The sequence below is a fragment of the Diplodia corticola genome (assembly GCF_001883845.1).
Source record: "Diplodia corticola strain CBS 112549 chromosome Unknown scaffold66, whole genome shotgun sequence".
NCBI lineage: Eukaryota > Fungi > Ascomycota > Dothideomycetes > Botryosphaeriales > Botryosphaeriaceae > Diplodia > Diplodia corticola.
In genome coordinates this window covers 59,411-77,353 of record NW_017971545.1, presented here as the reverse complement: position 1 = coordinate 77,353, position 17,943 = coordinate 59,411, and the positions used below count along the sequence as shown (strand labels likewise).

Sequence of the window (17,943 nt, the reverse complement as noted above, 5' to 3'; positions counted from 1 at the left end):
GCAGGGCTGTTGAAACGTTCAAATAGGACGCGGGCTTGGCTCCACGGTTGCAGGAACGGTCCACGTCACCCCCCGGTCCGGCGTCAATATACACTGCAGCACTCCCCAGAAACCCACCGAGGCGCATCGCCGCAGGCCAGTCCGGCGGTTTTCTATTTCTGCGCGAGCTGCTCTTCCCCGATGCCCCATGCCAAGTGATTGGCCTCCCGCCACCTTCAACAATGCACGCCTGCACCCGCTGGCCTCGCCGCGCATTGCATCCTCTACCGTACTATGGCCTGCGACGCAGCATGCGTTTACGATAAGTAAGTGCTGGAGCCCCACGAGCCGGCAGCCTTGCAAGCGGGCTATCTACATGCCCTTCGTGTACTGCTGACCGGTGAACCTCATTCTGACATTCGATGTAATCGCTCACATTTGCGCTTTCCTTTACTTTTCCACGCCTGAAATACCCCTCCGACCCCCCTTTCACCATGTCTTCCCGGGGCCTCGTCCTCTCCAAATCTCGGTCTCAGATCCTGAGACCGCTCTCGCCAGTCCTCGATGCGGTGTCGAGACTGCTACGGCCGTCGTCGGCCCAATCGACCTACTCCAAGACGGGCGCCACGGCCGCCTGGATCTCCAACGACTTCACCATTCCACCTTCAGCCGTCGGCGGCGGCGATGACGATGACTGCAGCGGCGATGCCGTCGTAGTGCCTGTGATGCCGTCGGCACCTCAACCGCCACGCACGCCAGACGAGGACAACCTCATGCCAGTCGGCTGCTCATCGTCGCCATCAACGTGCGGCTCAACCACCTCATCCAGCATGACCAACGGTAGCAACGGCAACCCCGCGGCGTGGACGACGCCCCAGCGCACCGACGCCGGCATCATCAAGCGCCGCCGCCTGCGCCGCTACCACGCCCACGACAGTGGCTACCCCTCGATCATGTACGCGCCCGAGCCGCCCCATCTCCCTCACCATCTCCGTCATCACCACCAGGCCGAGCCGCGCACCACGGTGCTCGAGAAGATCGTTCTCGAGCTCTTCGATGTGCAGCGGCTGGACTGGATGATGATTGCGGAGCCGCTGCAGCGGCTGTACGGCCTCGATGTCGACAGCGCCGCCGTGCTTGGCATCTTGCAGGACAACGGACGCGTGCAGAAGACGATGTGGTTCGATTAGTTTCACCCCTCCCCCAAACACTTGACGAACACATTCAGGGAGAGAGAAAAAAAAGTCCTTTTTGGACTATAATGATACCACACGAGGTGAAGAGGGGGAACAGGATTGCTACGACGGCGAAGAAAGAGGGGCATTGGGTAACCGGATTGCTTGTTTTTGTGTCTCCGCAACTCCACAAGTACTACGAACGTTTGACACGGAGAAACGCCTGGATTGGAGGGTGCGATGAAAGCTCTGGATTAGGTTTTGTCTTACTCGCGTTTCCCGACTTTTCTTCTACTTCTTCTCTTCCAACATTCATACCACGGTTGATTCTTTCATTGGGGCGGCTTTGACGTTGAGAACAGGGGAAAACCAGCACCAGCACTGGCATGGCGATCACGATGCTGATGATCCAGACCCCTCGTTTTCAAGCGCTTTTGTGTCATTTTCGATCGCGCGTTTCTTTCTTTCGCATTGCTTTGGCTCCGACGCGCTCTGCTTCTGCGACTGCTCATTTTGTTTTTTGGACAAACAAAAGCCCCCTCGACTTTGTTGGGGAGCTTTTCCCGCGCTTGCTGGCTGGACTGGCCGCGCCTCTCCCAGACCACCACTCCCCCTTCCCCCGCCTCCATGGACAGACAGACGATGAGCCCACTGTAGATTAGTTGGTTGGGCTGGAGCTGGATCCCGGTCTGGGATTACGGGGGCCGACGCCGGGGCCGACGCCGGGGCCAGGGCCGGCCGGGGGAGACGCGGGGCGGGCTGGCTTGCTGGCTGGATGGCTGGGCTTTGCTGGCATTGACTGGTACACAATATTTATCGCGCTTGCGCTTGCGCTGTCGCTGCAGCCTGCAATGCACTTACACATCCATCTCCATCTCACTCGCGTTCTCACTCTCGCCGAAGCGCCTTTGTTCATCTTTTTTTCCCTGCGTCTCTCGGGGAAGCCGTACCAACCACATGAGTTGACGCCATCTCTCAATGGAGCGAAACAGAGGTTGAGAATGGAGCAGGCGAGATAGACGGCGGGATAGGTATCACGATTCGATCAGCTGTTGCATGCGCGGTATTTTCATATGGCCTCAATTGACTGGTGGAGCTCTGTCTGTCTGTCTGTCTGTCTCGCGTGCGTCCAAACACCACGCGAGAGGATTTGCTTCGACCGTTTCGCCGGCCGCGGCCTGCAACCGCGGTGGCGGGCGGGTATGTATGGCGTCTGCCGCGGCGGTTATGTGCGCGGCAGGTAGATAGGCATAAATGCGGACCTGACCGCCGCGTCTGCATGTACCGTACATGGTGGGAACCAACAAGCGGCGACTTTCTCGCATCGCGTGCCGTGTTCGTCTGTCGTGGCAAAGACTCAAGCGTGCCGCTTGTCGGAGCTGATGGACGGGGGAAAAAAGGTTGTTTGGTGGTGGTGGTGGTTGGTTGGTTCGCTGGTGGGGTGGGATGCTCAAAGGAAGCGGCGGACCCGGCAGGTTGGGTCGAACCAAAATGGAAGGAAACTGGCGGGCAGGCAGCCCACGGTGAAAGAGGTCACAGAGCCGATGGGATGGCACGGAGAAAGAGCGAAGGAGAGGAACAGCGGGAGAAGGAGATGTGACACGGATCGGCGCGGCGGATCTGGAGTTGCACGGCGGCGGTTGCGTGGACTCAGGAAACACCACAAGCAATCTAAAGCCATGCGTCGCACCGAAATTTGCGGCCCGTGGTGGCTTGAGGCGTTTGCTGGAACGGGACGATCACGCAGTGAGATTCCCATTTTTCTGTGCTTATTTTTGTGTGTTGAGTGGAGCGTTGTCGCGGATGGTGCAGGTTGCAGTGAACCCCGTGTCGTCATGCTAGTGGTTGGCCGCAGTGCAGGCTAGTTAGAGCCGCCAGCCGGCAGTGCATGTGCAGCCCGCCATGCAGGACAGCAAAGCCCCTCCTTCGGCCCTGCGCCCGCCCACCCGCTGCTGAACGTCCGCAGAGCACTACTGGATCAGACGCCTCCAAACGGAACGGCGCGAAGGCCGTGTACGGTGCGAAAGCGGAGACTGGCCGCCGGACGATGGGGTGGTCCGGTATTTGTGGCCGGCCATGGTGGAACAGCAGCAACACTGCCTGATTTGGAAATGCGTCTCGGGTTGGCGCAATCGGGCATAGGGTTGGGGGCACGTCGTCCGCAGGTGAGCTCCGCGCATGCCGTGTTGCTGTGCGCCTGTGTGCCGCTGTGTTCTTTCTGCTGGAAGCTTGGAGGCTGGCATGGCCGTCAAGTGTTGAGTGGCAACAACTTTCGCCATGTCGCCTGGATCCCATCGCGTCGCGCATGTGCACGGCTGGGGAATCTCGCATATGCATACATAATTCTTGTGCAGCAGATATGCACGCAGTGAAGAGATAGCCAGCCCAGTGGGTGCTTTCCAGAAGCGGCGGCCGTTGCTACCCGAAACATCCAGTCGCCTCTCCACCTTCCTCGATCGACCGGACAGTCTCGTCAACATCCAACATCAGTACTCCCATTTGCACCATTCCGAGAAGGCCACCATCACCATTGACTGGACTTGTGCGCCAATTTTACTGGTAACGCCGCGAATCACTTCTCGCTACAGTCAACCATCCCCCCGTCACTCTGTAGTAGAAGGATCATCAGCGCCGCCCGACCTGCCTAGGTTCCTATTCCTACACTAGACGACTTCGAGGCCAGCGACCGTTCACACCGCGTCACTATGAGCAAGGAGGGTTGGCGAAAAGATGGATCTCTTGCCAAGTCCGCTATCGGGCCCACTCCCAACCGGGGAAAGGCGAACCTCGCCATGCACTGGAGGTACTGATGAAGTTGATTGTCTTTACTATGAGCATACGCAGGCTGCGTCATCCTTTCCGGCTGCCAGGCTCTCGGAGTGGAAGAGAAGTTGACAAGATGGCCGAAATCCGAGCTTGCAAGACACAGCTTGGTGGATACATCACTTTGGTTCCACAATCTAAGGTCTCCCAGAGCCGCAGAGGACGATTGACAGCGCTACCGATACTATCCATCCAAGTCCTGCCTGAGACACAAGATGAGTGATGAATGGACTACAATCCAACTCATACGATTCCATAAAACACCAGCACCTGGGATTTGAAATCCTTATACAAAACGGAAACGTCGACTACGCCAGCCTCCAGCGGGCCCAAAAAAAAAACCCTGAAGATAAATAAGCGGTGATATTAGAAGGGGGACATGGTCACGGACAGTTGACAGAATGGCGGCATCTCCAAGAGGACCCTTATGCAGAATTGCCCAACGCGTACCGTAACAAGGAGAGCAATCGCCGAAGATGAAACACACTTTTCGGATTAAGCGGATGTTACTGGGAAACTGAGACCAACCGACGGTGCCCACTGGCAGACCATTCCTTGCGAAATCGTCGCCTTGAAGTTCATGTTTCGAGGTGGCTTCGTCAGTAACGAATCTAGCAACAGTGGAGAAGTACGCAGAAGGTTGAAGGAGAAGAAAGCCCAAAAAATAACTACAGGCGCTGTAGTGGGCTTGGGGGACATTAGTGGGCATTTTGGCGAACCTGGATCGAACAGGCATTGTGTCAAATGTGCGCGTGGCTTGCGGCGGATAACACTGAACCACATGACGGGTTTCAACACCAGTGGCGCAGCCGACCAACATCCAAACGAAGGAGGCCAGCCTAATCTGCTTGCTATTTATTCTTCGCGAGCGAAGTCAGCTTCACTCCTGCTGCTTCTTCTTCCACTCGACGCTTGCACAACCACCAGCAATCACCAAAAATTCCAGAGCACTTACACTCTGACCACCTCGCACTAATCTCACCTGATATAGTATACTGGAACCGATACCAAATCTCTGTGTATGGCTCAAGTAGTGTCGTGCAAGTGCGAAGCCATGGTAGAGATCCCATCACCCTCCACAGTGCCGTAATATCGCTAACACCTGTCAGCCAAAGAAACGCTCGCGCTCGGAGTCGGCTGGAGATAGTGCATCGGGTCAGCCAGTGGAGAAGCGCATGAAAAGCAACAGCCCGGCGAGTGTCACCGAAAACCACAATGACTCCTTCACTTCTGCCTCAGACAACCGTGCGTCCATGATTCATCGGGCCGCTTCCCACTTTGCTAACCATCCATGTGCAGAGTTCTCAAGAACTACACGCCGTGGCCGCCTGTCAACAGTCGGCGTAACCTACTACGAGAACAACCCCGAGAGTGACGAAGAGACCTGGGGCGGCGAACCTTCCGAGCCCATGTGGGAGGTCGAAAGCTGCATCTCTATCCGGCCAACGAGAGAGAGCGCATGGGACACCGACAAGCCACCAAAAACATCCGAGTGCGAGACCCTGCTCGAGTGGAAGGTAGGGGGCCTGTCATGGGAGCCCATGTCCGAAAACCTCCAGAACTGGCACATCGCCCAGTACGTCCACACTCTGTCTCGCAGTCAGAGGCCGAGGGACTACACTTTCCCCGTCGGGTTTTCTCGGCACATTCGGCGGGAGACCGCGCTTCGGGAGGTGCTTGCGGCGAGGAGACTGGCCGAACTCAAGTATCCGACGTTCTTCGAGGCTGAGAAGTCTCGTTACTACCCTCCTTCTCCTCCGTCTTCTCCTTCGCCGGATGCCCAGTCTTAGTACGCCAAATCGCTTGGAGACCTTGAGCCGAAGTCTCCCTCAAGATTCTCCCTTGGAACGGATCGCAGTTCCACTGGCCACCTCGGTGACAAGGGCTTCCTGGATGGAGAGATATTGATTGCTCCATACTAAGAGGCTCAGTGACAAATTGCGTCCGTGATCATTCTCCTGAGGAAGATAGGCAGCCTTGATCATATGTTCTCAGCAACGGTTTGCTTCTCTCATTTCTTGCTGAATTTGGTCAGAGCAGGAGCTCATTTTCCAAAGAGATCTGGCTCATTTATCTTACTGGTTTCTTCCTATCCTCTTTGGGGGCAAGACATCGGTCAACCCCAATCCACGGACTGGGCGAATATGGCGTTGACATAGACTAAGTGGGAGTATTATTATTTTCAGGCGTACAGAAAGCAACAACGGTTTATAAAAAAAAAAAAAAGAGGCCCGCTTGGCTTTCCGTTCGGACGTTGGACTCCCCCGTGATCTTCTTCAAAAGATCCCAGATATCAAGAAAACAAAATTCCACAAACTGCGGTTCGTTTCTGGTATCACACGTTTCCTCTGTATTTACATCTTAAAAAAAAAATCATACACGAGACTAACCAGTCCAAAGGGGGTGGGGTGGAATGGCACTGACTACCACGACTCAAATTGCTTTCCCATATCAAGCCCCCACCCTTCCCCGCTTTGATTTCCCTTCCTTCCCTCTCTTTTTTCACAACACACCCACCCACCCAATCAATCAACCAACCAATCCCACTCGAATTCCCCCCACCTCACCCACCAACTACATCTTGTCAAACACCCGCGTCCCCGTGAAGCCGGCCACGGCGCTCCCGTGAAACTGCTGCACGCCCACGGGCTCGTCGTTGGCGTCCTCGACGGCGGCCTCGAGCAGCTGGCTCGCCTCGGCCTCGGCGGTGTGCAGCACGTCGAAGCTCTCGACGCTCTCGGCGGCGGACGAGCTGCCGAAGCTGCCGCGCGGGCTGCGGCCCCACACGGGCGCGGCCTGCTCGCCGATCCAGTCGACGCCGCCGGCGCGGCGCGGGCGGCGCGCGACCTCGCGCTCCTCGAGGGCCATGCGCGGCTGGTGGGCGTGGGGGTGGGTGCCCGCCTGCCCCTCGGCGGCGGGCGCGGGCGCGGGCGCGGGTGTGAGCGGGGGCAGCAGGACGCGGCGGTGCCAGGCGCCGACGAACATGCCGTCCGGGTCGACGCGGCGGCGGACGGCGAGGAAGGCGTCGAGGTCGGGGCCGTAGAGGCGCGAGAGGAGGGCGTGGTCGACGGCGTCGAAGTTCTTGGCCCAGTGCGGGCGCGCGCCGAGGTCGCGCATCAGCCACTCGAAGGCTTCGTAGTAGCGGGCGTGGCACGGCGGGTCGGCGTGGTAGGGCCGGTAGAGGGTGGCGTTGAGGTAGAGCGTCGGGCCGTCGGCGTAGCTGGGGTCGAGGAAGGGGCGCGGCTGTTGCTGCTGTTGCTGCTGCTGCTGCCGCCGCCGCGAGGTGTCGGCGACGCGCACTTCGATCGGGCAGTGCACCCAGACGCCGCGCGGGGAGAAGGGGATGCGGGCCGTCTGCTCGTCGCCGTGGATCCACGCCGACAGGCGCGTGATGGCCTCGGGGCCCTTGTGCAGCGGCAGCGCCCATTCGTTGACGAATTGCGAGTAGAGACAGTTCATGAGCAGGCCGGTGTGCATGGGCTCGACGGCCGAAGTGGTCGTGTCGTGGCTGAAGCCGTACTGCATGCCGAAGACGAACCACTCGATGGCGGGGAGGATGGGCGGGATGTAGTTGGCAATCCACAGCAGGATGTGGTAGGTGTGGAAGCCCACCGAGCCGCCGTACCAGCTCGACACGGCAGACCGCAACGGCTTGTCCGTCTTTTCGGCAGACCAGATGATGGCGCGCTTCATGTACGGACACCACCAAACCCGCGTGAACTCCTTCCGTGTCCATAGGTCCTGGTCCCACTTTGCCAGCACGTAGCTGAGCGGCTTCAAGGTCTGTTCCCATTCGATCTTGGCCTGTGGTACCATCTGATACTCGACCTCGACGATGATGCCCAGCGCGCCAAGCGATACTAGCGCAGCCCGGAAAAGGTCGACGTTCTGCTCAGCGGAGCACAAGACCACGGAGCCGTTCGCCAGGACCATGCGGAGGCTGCGCACCGCGCCGGACAGCAGGCCGTGCTGAAGGCTGCTGCCGTGGGTGCCAGTGGCCATGGCGCCGACGATGGATTGCTGGTTGATGCTGCCCAGGTTCGGCATGGTGAGGCCGTGCTCCAGGGCGGCTTCGTTCAGCTGGTACAGGCGGATGCCGGCCTGGACATGCACGATGCCCGTCCCACGGTCGATGCGCTCAATCTTGTTGAACCGGTCCAGGTTCATCATCCAGGCCGAGGTGCATGTCAGATCGCTGGGCGAGTGGCCGCAGCCAACCAGGGTGATGCGGCGGCGGCATCGGCGGGCGAGCACGACGGCCTTCTGGATCTCGGCGAGCGACTGCGGGCGGATGTAGAGCTCGGGATAGGAGTGGAAGGTGCGGGCCCAGGTGTGGTGGACGTGGGTTTTGGACGCGCGAAAAGGCACGGCCGGGTCGAGCTTGGTGAGCTCGTCGACGACGCGCGCGGGCAGGTCGTCGGACGCCATGGGCGGCGGAGGGAAGCGATCGCTGGTGCTAGTGGTTCGGAGGGCTGCGCTCTTTCCTGGCTATCGTCTCATGGTGGATCGGAGGGCAGTGAGGCGGAAGCGAAGGCGCTTGACATGGCGTGCGCGTGGACGGAAAAGCCGTCGCGTCGGCGATTTCTGGGCTGAGCTCCGGTCCGCGTGGGTTAGGTAGGTGGGGTGTGTCGACGACGACATGCAGCGCTAGAAATGGCGGGAGAGCCAGGCCGGCTCACCGCCCGTCACCACCGCGTCATACCCGAACACCCGTCCCTTGCTCCAGCAAACCCCAGCAAAACCACAGCCCTGCGTGCCGCCCACTTGGCATCGTTATCAGCCAGGAATGATGGCCACCTGCCTTCCTCGCGTTTCCTGCAGTCGCCCGCCTCGGACCTACGTGACGGCTGGCTGCCAGCTTGTGATTCTCAGATGCACCTCAACGTCAACTGACAAATTCCGATGGCAGAATACGTGCCTGGTCGCTGAAGATCCCGGGTCTATGTCAGCTCCACGTTCGAGAGACTGACAGTCCCTGTGAGGGCACGCGGCTCGATTGGAGAAAGAGGTGGGGACGCGCATCACAACAGCCACGACCTGCTGGAAGCAGCCAAACAACCCTGAAACGATGAGCCATTATGCTTCGCAAATGAGCACACAGTGCTTCCATCCGTGCCATCATCTTTTCGCGCTATCATCCTGCACGGGAGCGCCCGCCAATCACAATCATTGCCGCCCCCTCCCCGGAGATCCTTTCTCTCGGACAAGTCTCGGACGCTGTCGCTCTTTGACACAAAAAAATGGTGCAGCAGGATGCGCACACCAATACATAAATTGCCCTCTGCCCAAGCTCCCTTCTAGTCCTTCATGATGCCCTTCACTCGCTGCTAGCCTGCCGATCAGCATATCCTTCTCGAAAACCCCGCAAACACTCTCAAGACATAAAAAGCCACTTCGTTGCTCGCCAACTTGCCACCAACTCTCACTACCTCCATCACTTCTCCACAACACCCAACACACAACCACAAAATGGGTCTCAAGTCCTTCTTCGCCACCATCACCTCCGGCTGGGAAGACTGGCGCATCCTGTTGGCCGCCCGCGACGATGATGACGACGACTACAACTTCACCTCGGGCACGCGCAGGGGTGCCGACTACAACTTCACTTCCGGCCCCCGTCGCGGCTACGAACTCGATCACGACGACGAAGAAGAGCACGATGACCGCTCCGAGACCACGAGGACACCCAGCACCTCTTCATAAACCTTCTCGACTGCCAATCGGCAAGAACATATGTGCGAATCAGCACCAGGCATACTAGGGGGTGTTGGGCAAAGATGGCGTTAGGATCAGAATGTTTTGCTGGAATAGCATGCGGAATACCCTGGAGGGCTGGAAAAATGGAAAGTCAGGAAGGATTAATTCTCATCTATGTCTAGAACCGAATCAAAAAATTTGTATCTGTTTCGCTCCGCTTCGCGGAGTAGTGTGCCAACCCATTGATCATCTGTGACTGATCCATCTAACAATGAGTGAGTCAATGTTGAGTCGCTTGAACCAGATCCTGATGTTCTCAACCATTCCACAGATGAAAAAACAAAAAAAGATTCAAATCATTGCTAATACTAGCTGGTTGGGGTATCTTTGAACGAAAGGGAGACCATTGCCCATAAATGCCCCTGAGTAGTACTCCTTTCCATGCTGTTTCTCTTCTCGAGAGTTCTAAGAAAAGTCACCCCACTTTCGTCTCATCGCGAGATTTTCTTTTTGAAACTCGCTCCACAAGTGTCCAAGCTCATCCCCCTTCCGAATCAAGCGAAAAGATCCAGCGACGCTCGAGCATGTCCAAGTAAAGAAACAATTACGGAGATGCGTGCATCGAGCTGATACTTTCAGATATTCTGCCCCGTTTTCCTGCCCGTCTGTCTCGCCACCTCTTTCTTGTACACATTGCAGAGAGTATTCCGGAGTCCCAAGGCTCGAGCACTATCGAACCGATCCAACAGAGGCCGCCGTACCGCTCCGCTATAACGGGGGAGAGGGCAGCCCTGTCTTCACTGCTACAAGTCCTGGCTTCGAGTGTTGTTCCTACGCCTCCAGTTGAGTTTTCGGTAGAAGAGAATGAACTCTCCTATTTTTTTTTGGTTTCTTTTTTGATGATGAGAGAATATTGAGCGGTGTTGTCGTTGAATATGCGGATACGAGAAGAGAAGTAAAAGATTCCCAGGTGTTGAAGACCTGTTGTATTGCGCCTTGTAGACTCCGTGAAATGATGGTGAAGATGATACGTATCGGAAATGATTTCATGTACAGACTCCCGGAACGCCGTGATCGATATCCGCGATCATGCGGTGTGGTAGCTATGAACAAGCTCGGCGGAAAGCAGGCGTCGTGACGGTCATGGTGCGGGGTCGGAGAGTCATATGGTGTGGAGATGTGGACTGGTGATGACGCCCGCTGGCTCAGGGATCGATGTAGTCGATGTCGTCGAACAGATCCATGACGACTTTGAGCATGGGACCGCAAAGCTCTGCCCCGTCGGCTGCCTCGCCGCCGAACATGCGGAGACGCTGGCTCTCCATGTGCTGCTGCTGCTGCTTTTGCTGGAGCCCCTGGCGGACTTGCCATGCGGAGTACTGCTGATGCCAGTGGGTCGCGGGCGGATTCGAAAAAGACGTGTAACGCTGGGTGTGAGGATACGGAAGCTGGCCGGAAAACGAGGACTCCGAGGAAAAGGAGAAAGAACTATCTACCGAGGAGTCGCGCGCATGGCCGTTTGAGCGACGGTTGCGCGGACGACTCCTCGTGCGCTTTCGGTTGTGTCTTTGGCCCATGTTGTGAGAGGTTGTCGAGATGGAGAGGGATGTCGGAAGAGAGAAGGGGGGATTGCTTCTGGTGAGGGCGGGCTGGAAGCAAGCATTGCGGCGATCTCCAAGTGAATATATACAGCGGGGTATGGGGTCAAAGAGCGGGAGCGGGCTCCGATTGCGGACCAGGCGACACAGTCACCACGCGGGCGACGGTCGTTGACTCACACGGCGGATGATCGTCGTCATTGCGCCCGTGGCTGACCAATTGTGGCGCCGCGGGTGGCGCAGCAGAGCCCTACGAACGCACCCAACACGTCGCTTTCGCTTTGACCTCTCGCCAGCCCCGCTGCCTGCTGCGTGTCTTCGTATCAGACCGCACGCCCGCACACCCGTCGACTTGAATATTTGCAATCGTCGACGTGGGCTGTGGATCGAAACCGACGTGGTCTTGGGCTGCGAGGCGATGACTGGGCGCGGAGCCATCCGGAACCTTCGATTGGGTTTCCGTCGCCACCCGACCAAACGCCTGACCGCGGCCTGAGGCAGTCCTCAACAATCTCCATCATCACCTCAGGCGCAGTCATCGTCATTCCTGCCCCGTCATCAATGACTGCGAGACCGCCCCGCAACACCGGCCCTCCCGATCGAGGCCGGCTGCCCTCCCCTTACAAATCACTGCGCCAAGCGAGAAATGGCCGCGCCTCGAAGTGCGCCCTGTACCCTTGGTATTCGCCCGGACGGACCAACAGCTTTGGCGGGCACGCAGAACTCCTGTGGACGGCTACGGCGCGATTGGCTGCCCACCTTGCTTCCGGGGGCCCAGCGCGGGGTTCACGAATGTCACTCCACGCTTTTCGTGGTACGTAACTTCCATCGTCAGGTCTCAGATCTGCTCGTCAGCTGCGGCCGGATGTTGCTGAGCTAGTAGTGGACGGTCATGATGGTACTTCAGCAGCCATCACACGCTTCTCCGCCATCATGCGGTCATGTTCCCTCTGTGTTGCCCTGGATTCCCGCTCCGAAATAGAGGGACACAATACCACCACTGCACCCCTTTCCAAGGCCGGAAGCAAAATTACCGAATTGGGTCCGTGGCCATGTGACCGCGACCGAGGCGCAGGCAAACAGCCCGTTGCAGCAAAATCAAGAGGAGCAGACGTTGCATGGCCGCAGCCAGTCAGTCCTACGGCTACGTGACGGCTCTCGGTGCTCGCGCACTCGCTCGTCCGGATGGAAGGAAATGTGGCGGACCGTGGTTGCCTGCTGGGATGCACGCCTCCACCACTGGATGATCTCACGAGACAACTAGTCATTATGCGGGAAAGGCTGAAGAACCGCATGACACTACCGAGACGGCAGGATTATTGAAGATACGTATTAGGTTGCGATCGATCTGTACTAACTACGACAGCCGTTTCTCATCAAAGTCATGAAAAGCACAAAAGTGGACGCTGCCTGGGCAAAGAATACGGAAAGCCACATGAATGGCGCACACCCTCATGCAAGGCACCAGAGTCATCGACGGATCACCAAGCTCCGTGTAGCAACCGCCTTGGCCTTCCGCCACCCCCCGTCAGCCTCGGCAAGGCTGCAGGAGCGTGCAACTCCCTGCATCACCGCCTCTAGGCAATCATGGCGTATTTGTTGAGATTGATGACATGGTCTCCCTTCAGGCTGCAGTACTGCACACCAGCTGTACCCGACTGGCACGCGAAGTCGTCGATGGTAGCCGTGCCGTTGGCGAAGGCGCGTGCGCCGGAGCTACCACAACGGAGTCAGCATGAGCCATGTGCATTGGAAGGTGAAGGAAAGCAGGAAACGTACTCTCCGAGCTTAAAGTCGTGCGCGGCTTCCATGTTCCAGTCGGTGACGGTGTCGAACTTCGAGAACATCCACTGGAACATGTCGTCGTTGCACTTGATCTGCAAGGTTCCGCGTTAGAAAATGCGCTGGTGATACAAAGGCCCGCTCTCGCCCAGGGTCTTACATATTTCTGGGGCCAAGTATTCGCGCCAACCTCCCACGAGGCGCTGCACACAGTCGTGTTGTTGGTGCTCTTGGCGTCGTCATAGAGCGTGAACCTCAATTGGACAGACTCGCCGCTGGTGATGTCCATGGTCGTGATCTTATAGCAGTCACCGGGGTTTGCGCACGCGAGGTCGGTCGGCTGGCGGTGGCGGGCGAGGGGGATGGCATAGACCATGAGAGCAAAGAAGCTCGTGAAAATGGTAGACAGGTACATGGTATGATTGAGGAGAGTTCTCTTCTTGCAGATTCGTAAGAGGGCTGATGGGTCAATTGAGAGCGCGGTGAAGACGAGATTCACGGACGAGAGACGGGGTCAATTTATATGCGCTCTTGGAGGGCAAGCAGCACCGACCCGGACACGGCGGGAATGAACCACGCGAGTGAACACGATACTCTGTTGCACCGGTATCTCCTACACAAACAAAAATCGTGGTCGGCTGCGCCGAGGAGAGCAAAATTTTATACATCTAGGTGGACAGATACTACCTGGTTGTGGCTGGCGTATCACAGGCGGGCTGGAAGGGGACAAGCGGTCGCAGCAGTCGGAATGCGGGCCTCGGCACCATCGGACCCCCCGCCTGGCAAGCATGCGCAGAGCGTAGAGCGTACCTGGACCGGCGAGGGAGACGGGGTGCCTCTGGCTCGACAAGCGCGCGTCGCTTGCGGCACAGCCCAGGCGGGACTGCCCTGGCGGCACTGCAATCCGGTCGGCGGCTGGCCGGACGACTTTCCGAGGAATCTGCGCAGAGACAGATCGGGGAGGGCCTGGTAGGACCAGCGCGAGCGACCGGTGAGTCGCGGGCCCTTTGCAGGCGGTCGAACAGAGATTCTTGTGGGAGTAGCAGTGAGGCACTGACGATTCGGGGCGTTGCGGCCGGATTGGGCGAGGAGCGGCAGCTGCGTGCTGACAACGAGTGGATTTTAGGTTGCTGGTCGGCCGGGCGCCCGTGTTTGCTCCGCAGCTAAAAATAGCGGTTGGAGGCATGGTCGCGCAGGCTAGGCACGGATGCCGCGGGGCAGGGCGCTGGACGAGTGCAGGCGTGCGCAGTCGGCGGGCGAGCGCGACCGGGCGACCACAAACGCGTCGGCGAACGCGTGCGGCTCAGGGTCTCTCCACAAAGCTGCTGGCGAGCCCTCGAGCCTGCCCTCAAGCCTGCCCTCAAGCCTGCCCCGGCCGCGGCACTGCCACCACCAAGGCCCGCGCATGGATTCCACGGCTCCCAGCGGTGGGTCTGCGGCTCTTCCGCGCCGGCCTGGAGCCTTCAGCGGCTGCCCGAGAGCCCTACACGTGCGGCTGACGGCCGGAGCGCGCTCGAGGATGGCTCCTCCAGCTACCCACTTCCCGCTCCGCGCCCGCAGCAGCCTGTGTCCAGCCGGCGAGCTTCCTATACGCCTGCAGTCACCAGCCTGACCTCGCACCCTTCCTCGAGAGAGCTTCGCACGGCGCGAGCATTGTCTGCCTCTCCGCGCGCAGCACGCGCCCGGCCTATCTTTAGCAGCGCCAGCAACTCTGCTGATCCTCTCGCAGCCCCACCCGCGGCCGCCGCCTTCGCAGTCCCAAGCCGCGCGCAGCGTCGTGTGGCTCCGCGAGGTCTGCCATGCCCTCGAAACCCTCCTTCTGGTCCAAGTCGAACAAGTCGCAAGCTTCTGTGGGCAGTGCCACCGACTACGCGTCGTCGGCCTCTTCAGGTACGCAGTAGTCCAGTCGCTGCCCGCGCTGCCAAGCCCCGCGCGCAACAACAAGGCACCTGGCCCAGAGCTGACGGCCCATTGCAGAACACCGCTTCAGACAGCCAGACGACGCGCAGCAGCGCAGCTATCCCCCGCCGCCCACGCACTCGCTCCCGGGCTCCAATCTGTCGCTGGACCGCCCCGTCACCGTCCCCGCCGCCGCCGACGTCCCCGCAACGCCCGTCGACCGCGCCAGCGCGCAGCCCTATGCCCCATACTCGCCGCAGCCCGACCGTAGCGTGAACTACGCTCCCGAAAAGAAGTCACTGCGCAGCAGACTCGGCCTGGGCTCGTCCTCCAAGGACAGCCACGATTCGCAGCCCAAGGACAAGGGTCTCGGCAGACGCGTGTCGGTCAGAAAGAAGGAACTCCCCGTCCCGCGCCCGCAGAGCCTCGCCGAAGACCAACGCTATTGGCAGCAGGGCAAGCAGCTAGCTCCATCGCACGAGGTTGACGAGCATAACCCGCACCTCGACCCGTTCCTGCAGGTGCAGCCCGACGAACGCTCGCCTGTGCCGCCCGCCAAAGACGCCTACTACGAACCCAACAACCCCACCATTGGCCAGAGCCCAGACCCGAACGAGTACCGCCGTGCGTCGCTCGCCCGCGTCAACACCCAGCAAAGCTTCCAGCAGAGCCTGCGTGGCCGCAATTCGGGCGAATATCAACACGGCCCCCACCTGCACGGCAACGGTGGCTTGAGCGCCCACAATCCGCCCCCACCTCACTATCAGCAGCCGTACACCCAGCAGCCTCAGGTACAGGCCAACCAAAATCAGCTTCACCAAGCCTTGATCCCGCAATCCGCTGACGGCGTCGGCCCTCAGAGTCAGCACTCGCACGGAGGGGACTCTCAGCAAGCTCAGCAGGAATACATCAAGCAGCAAGCGGATTTTCAGGCGTACCAGCGACTCCAACAGCAAGAGCAGCAGCAGCAGCAACAGCAGCAGCAACAGCAGCAGCAACAGCATCATCATCATCATCATCATCATCATCAACAAAGTCTTTCTGGTTCTAGGCAGCAGCAGGAGCAGGATCTTCAGTTCATCCCGCCCGAGACGTCCGCTCCGCCGCAGCAACAGCAGTTTCAGCCGCAGCAGCCGGAAGCCTTCCGTACGCCCGTTGTTCGTGTCCCGGCTCAGGCGCCACCGCAGCGGCTTTCTCAGGAACAGCCAACGCCTCAGCTGCCTCAGCCCCCGCACCAGATTTCCCCGTCCCCTGCTCCAAGCCACCAAAGTCAGAGCCAGACCCTGGCCCCGCAAGTAACCCAGGACTTTGTCGTTACCCCAATACAGGAACCTCAACCGCAGCAGTCGACCGAGCAGATGCCTCCGCCTTCGAGCAAACGCTCCCCCGACGCCCCCAAGGGTGGCCTGTCCTCCACATCGAGGGAAAGTTCCAACCTTACGCCGCAACCAACTCCTAACCGTCAGACGTTTAGCGCGGATGTCGTTCCTTCCGGATCGCAGGACCAGCGTTTTAGAGGTAGCAAGAATGGTGGCAATGACAATGAGAGTGGCCGTGGCACTCCGCCGCCCAAGCGTGCCGTCAGTGACATGAGTGATGAGGAGGTGGCACAACTGCAGAAAGACCATGAAGTTTTGCGTAAGTGCTATCCTAGCTCGTGCTCCGACCAAGATTTTGATTATATCCACAGGCGAAAAGTACCAAAAGGTCAAGCGGTACTTCTTCGAGCAGCAGTCCCAGGTCCATTCGCTGCAGAACACTTTGGCTCACCAGCGTCTTTCTCAATCGCGTACTTCTCTCGACGATACCGAGTACAACGCACGATTTGAGCGCCTTCATGGTCTTGTCAAGCAAGCTGCCTTTGCCATTCGGAAGATCTGGAAGGAAATCCCGCCCTGGTTGCAGACTGCTGTCAATCATGATGCCGTAAAGGTTGGCACGCGTGAGATGACTGCCGTCGGACGTGCTGTCATCAGCAAATGGCTGCTTGATGAAGTCTTCAATAAGTTTTTCCACCCCGATCTTGACCAGCACCTCTCCAAACAGCTCAAGAGCTGCCACATCAACATCCGCAGACACGCTCCCTTAGCAAGTAATACCGAGGAAGAGGAAGCACTCACGTCCAAGCTCATAAACTGGCGACTCGCAACCACAGAGGGCTTCGCAGAGCAGCTTCGTGGACCGCAGGCAACGGCCAACCGCGAACTGTTGATAAAGTCGCTCAACGAGTCCCTGACTGCCACTATGGAGATGTATGTTGTGGACCCGAACCACGAGGACTTCCTAGAGCTGAAGGCGAATGTTTCACCGATAATCGAACTCACCATCAACATCCTCTCGCACCTGCCGCTCGAGAGCCGCGAAATCGCCATCGAGCATTATCCACCCGGACACGGCATCATGGGCGAGCAAATGACGGTCGAGAGCGGCATCCCCCCTCTGGCCCAGCCCTGCGCGGACGGCGTCCTGCAGCATCGCGACAGCGAGTCCGCGGAGCGCGCGAGCCTGGCCAGCGCAGCCAGCGACATGAAGGACATGACCGCAGGGGCCGTCGGCGTCGAGGACGAATCGCAGCAGGGCTCGCCGCCGGGCCCCCAGCAGGAGACGACCAAGCGCTCGGGCGGCCGCGGCATGTTCTCGAGCATCATGGGCGGCGGCGGCAAGAAGCTGCAGCAGAGCGAGGCCCGCCAGCGCGAGCGCGAGCAGCAGCTGGGCGCCGTCCGCACCGGCGACAACGGCGGCAGCAGCCAGGTCAGCCTGCAGTCGGGCCCGCCGAAGGAGGAGCTCCCGCCGCGGGTCCGCATCGCGACCGGCTTGAGCGTGCGGATCTACGGGAAGGGCGTGCTGTTCAAGTCTACGGTGTTCCCGACTGCTTAGGGCTTAGGGGTGGCGCTTTTTTCGTCACTGGCTTTGGCTTTAGCTTATCCGTTTTCAGCGCATCTGGTGGTGGCCTTGATGGTTTTTTTTTTTTTTTTGGCGGCTTTCTGGAT

The 17,943-nt window shown here is 59.0% G+C and overlaps 7 protein-coding genes across 7 annotated transcripts; 4 read left to right on the top strand and 3 right to left on the bottom strand.

Moving 5' to 3' along the window:
• Positions 1-473: 473 nt before the first annotated feature.
• BKCO1_6600022 (uncharacterized protein) lies at positions 474-1,169 on the top strand (the record flags this gene model as incomplete). Its single annotated transcript, XM_020278280.1, has 1 exon — positions 474-1,169. One exon carries the CDS (start codon positions 474-476, stop codon positions 1,167-1,169), a length of 696 nt encoding a protein of 231 aa, XP_020126372.1.
• A 3,862-nt stretch (positions 1,170-5,031) lies between these two features.
• On the top strand, positions 5,032-5,767 carry BKCO1_6600021 (nucleolar gtp-binding protein 2; the record flags this gene model as incomplete). Its single annotated transcript, XM_020278279.1, has 3 exons — positions 5,032-5,034; positions 5,087-5,222; positions 5,277-5,767. The coding sequence occupies 3 exons, from the start codon at positions 5,032-5,034 to the stop codon at positions 5,765-5,767; spliced, it is 630 nt and encodes a 209-aa protein (XP_020126369.1).
• Positions 5,768-6,551: 784 nt separating this feature from the next.
• BKCO1_6600020 (d-arabinono-lactone oxidase) lies at positions 6,552-8,405 on the bottom strand (the record flags this gene model as incomplete). The annotated part of the gene is made up of 1 exon (XM_020278278.1): positions 6,552-8,405. The coding sequence occupies one exon, from the start codon at positions 8,403-8,405 to the stop codon at positions 6,552-6,554; it is 1,854 nt and encodes a 617-aa protein (XP_020126370.1).
• Positions 8,406-9,446: 1,041 nt separating this feature from the next.
• BKCO1_6600019 (uncharacterized protein) lies at positions 9,447-9,680 on the top strand (the record flags this gene model as incomplete). The annotated part of the gene is made up of 1 exon (XM_020278276.1): positions 9,447-9,680. One exon carries the CDS (start codon positions 9,447-9,449, stop codon positions 9,678-9,680), a length of 234 nt encoding a protein of 77 aa, XP_020126354.1.
• A 1,199-nt stretch (positions 9,681-10,879) lies between these two features.
• Positions 10,880-11,251, bottom strand: BKCO1_6600018 (uncharacterized protein; the record flags this gene model as incomplete). Its single annotated transcript, XM_020278275.1, has 1 exon — positions 10,880-11,251. The coding sequence occupies one exon, from the start codon at positions 11,249-11,251 to the stop codon at positions 10,880-10,882; it is 372 nt and encodes a 123-aa protein (XP_020126353.1).
• Positions 11,252-12,849: 1,598 nt separating this feature from the next.
• BKCO1_6600017 (alpha-amlyase) lies at positions 12,850-13,469 on the bottom strand (the record flags this gene model as incomplete). Its single annotated transcript, XM_020278274.1, has 3 exons — positions 12,850-12,988; positions 13,052-13,149; positions 13,215-13,469. The coding sequence occupies 3 exons, from the start codon at positions 13,467-13,469 to the stop codon at positions 12,850-12,852; spliced, it is 492 nt and encodes a 163-aa protein (XP_020126352.1).
• Positions 13,470-14,853: 1,384 nt separating this feature from the next.
• On the top strand, positions 14,854-17,830 carry BKCO1_6600016 (uncharacterized protein; the record flags this gene model as incomplete). The annotated part of the gene is made up of 3 exons (XM_020278273.1): positions 14,854-14,944; positions 15,032-16,591; positions 16,644-17,830. 3 exons carry the CDS (start codon positions 14,854-14,856, stop codon positions 17,828-17,830), a joined length of 2,838 nt encoding a protein of 945 aa, XP_020126351.1.
• Positions 17,831-17,943: the final 113 nt, after the last annotated feature.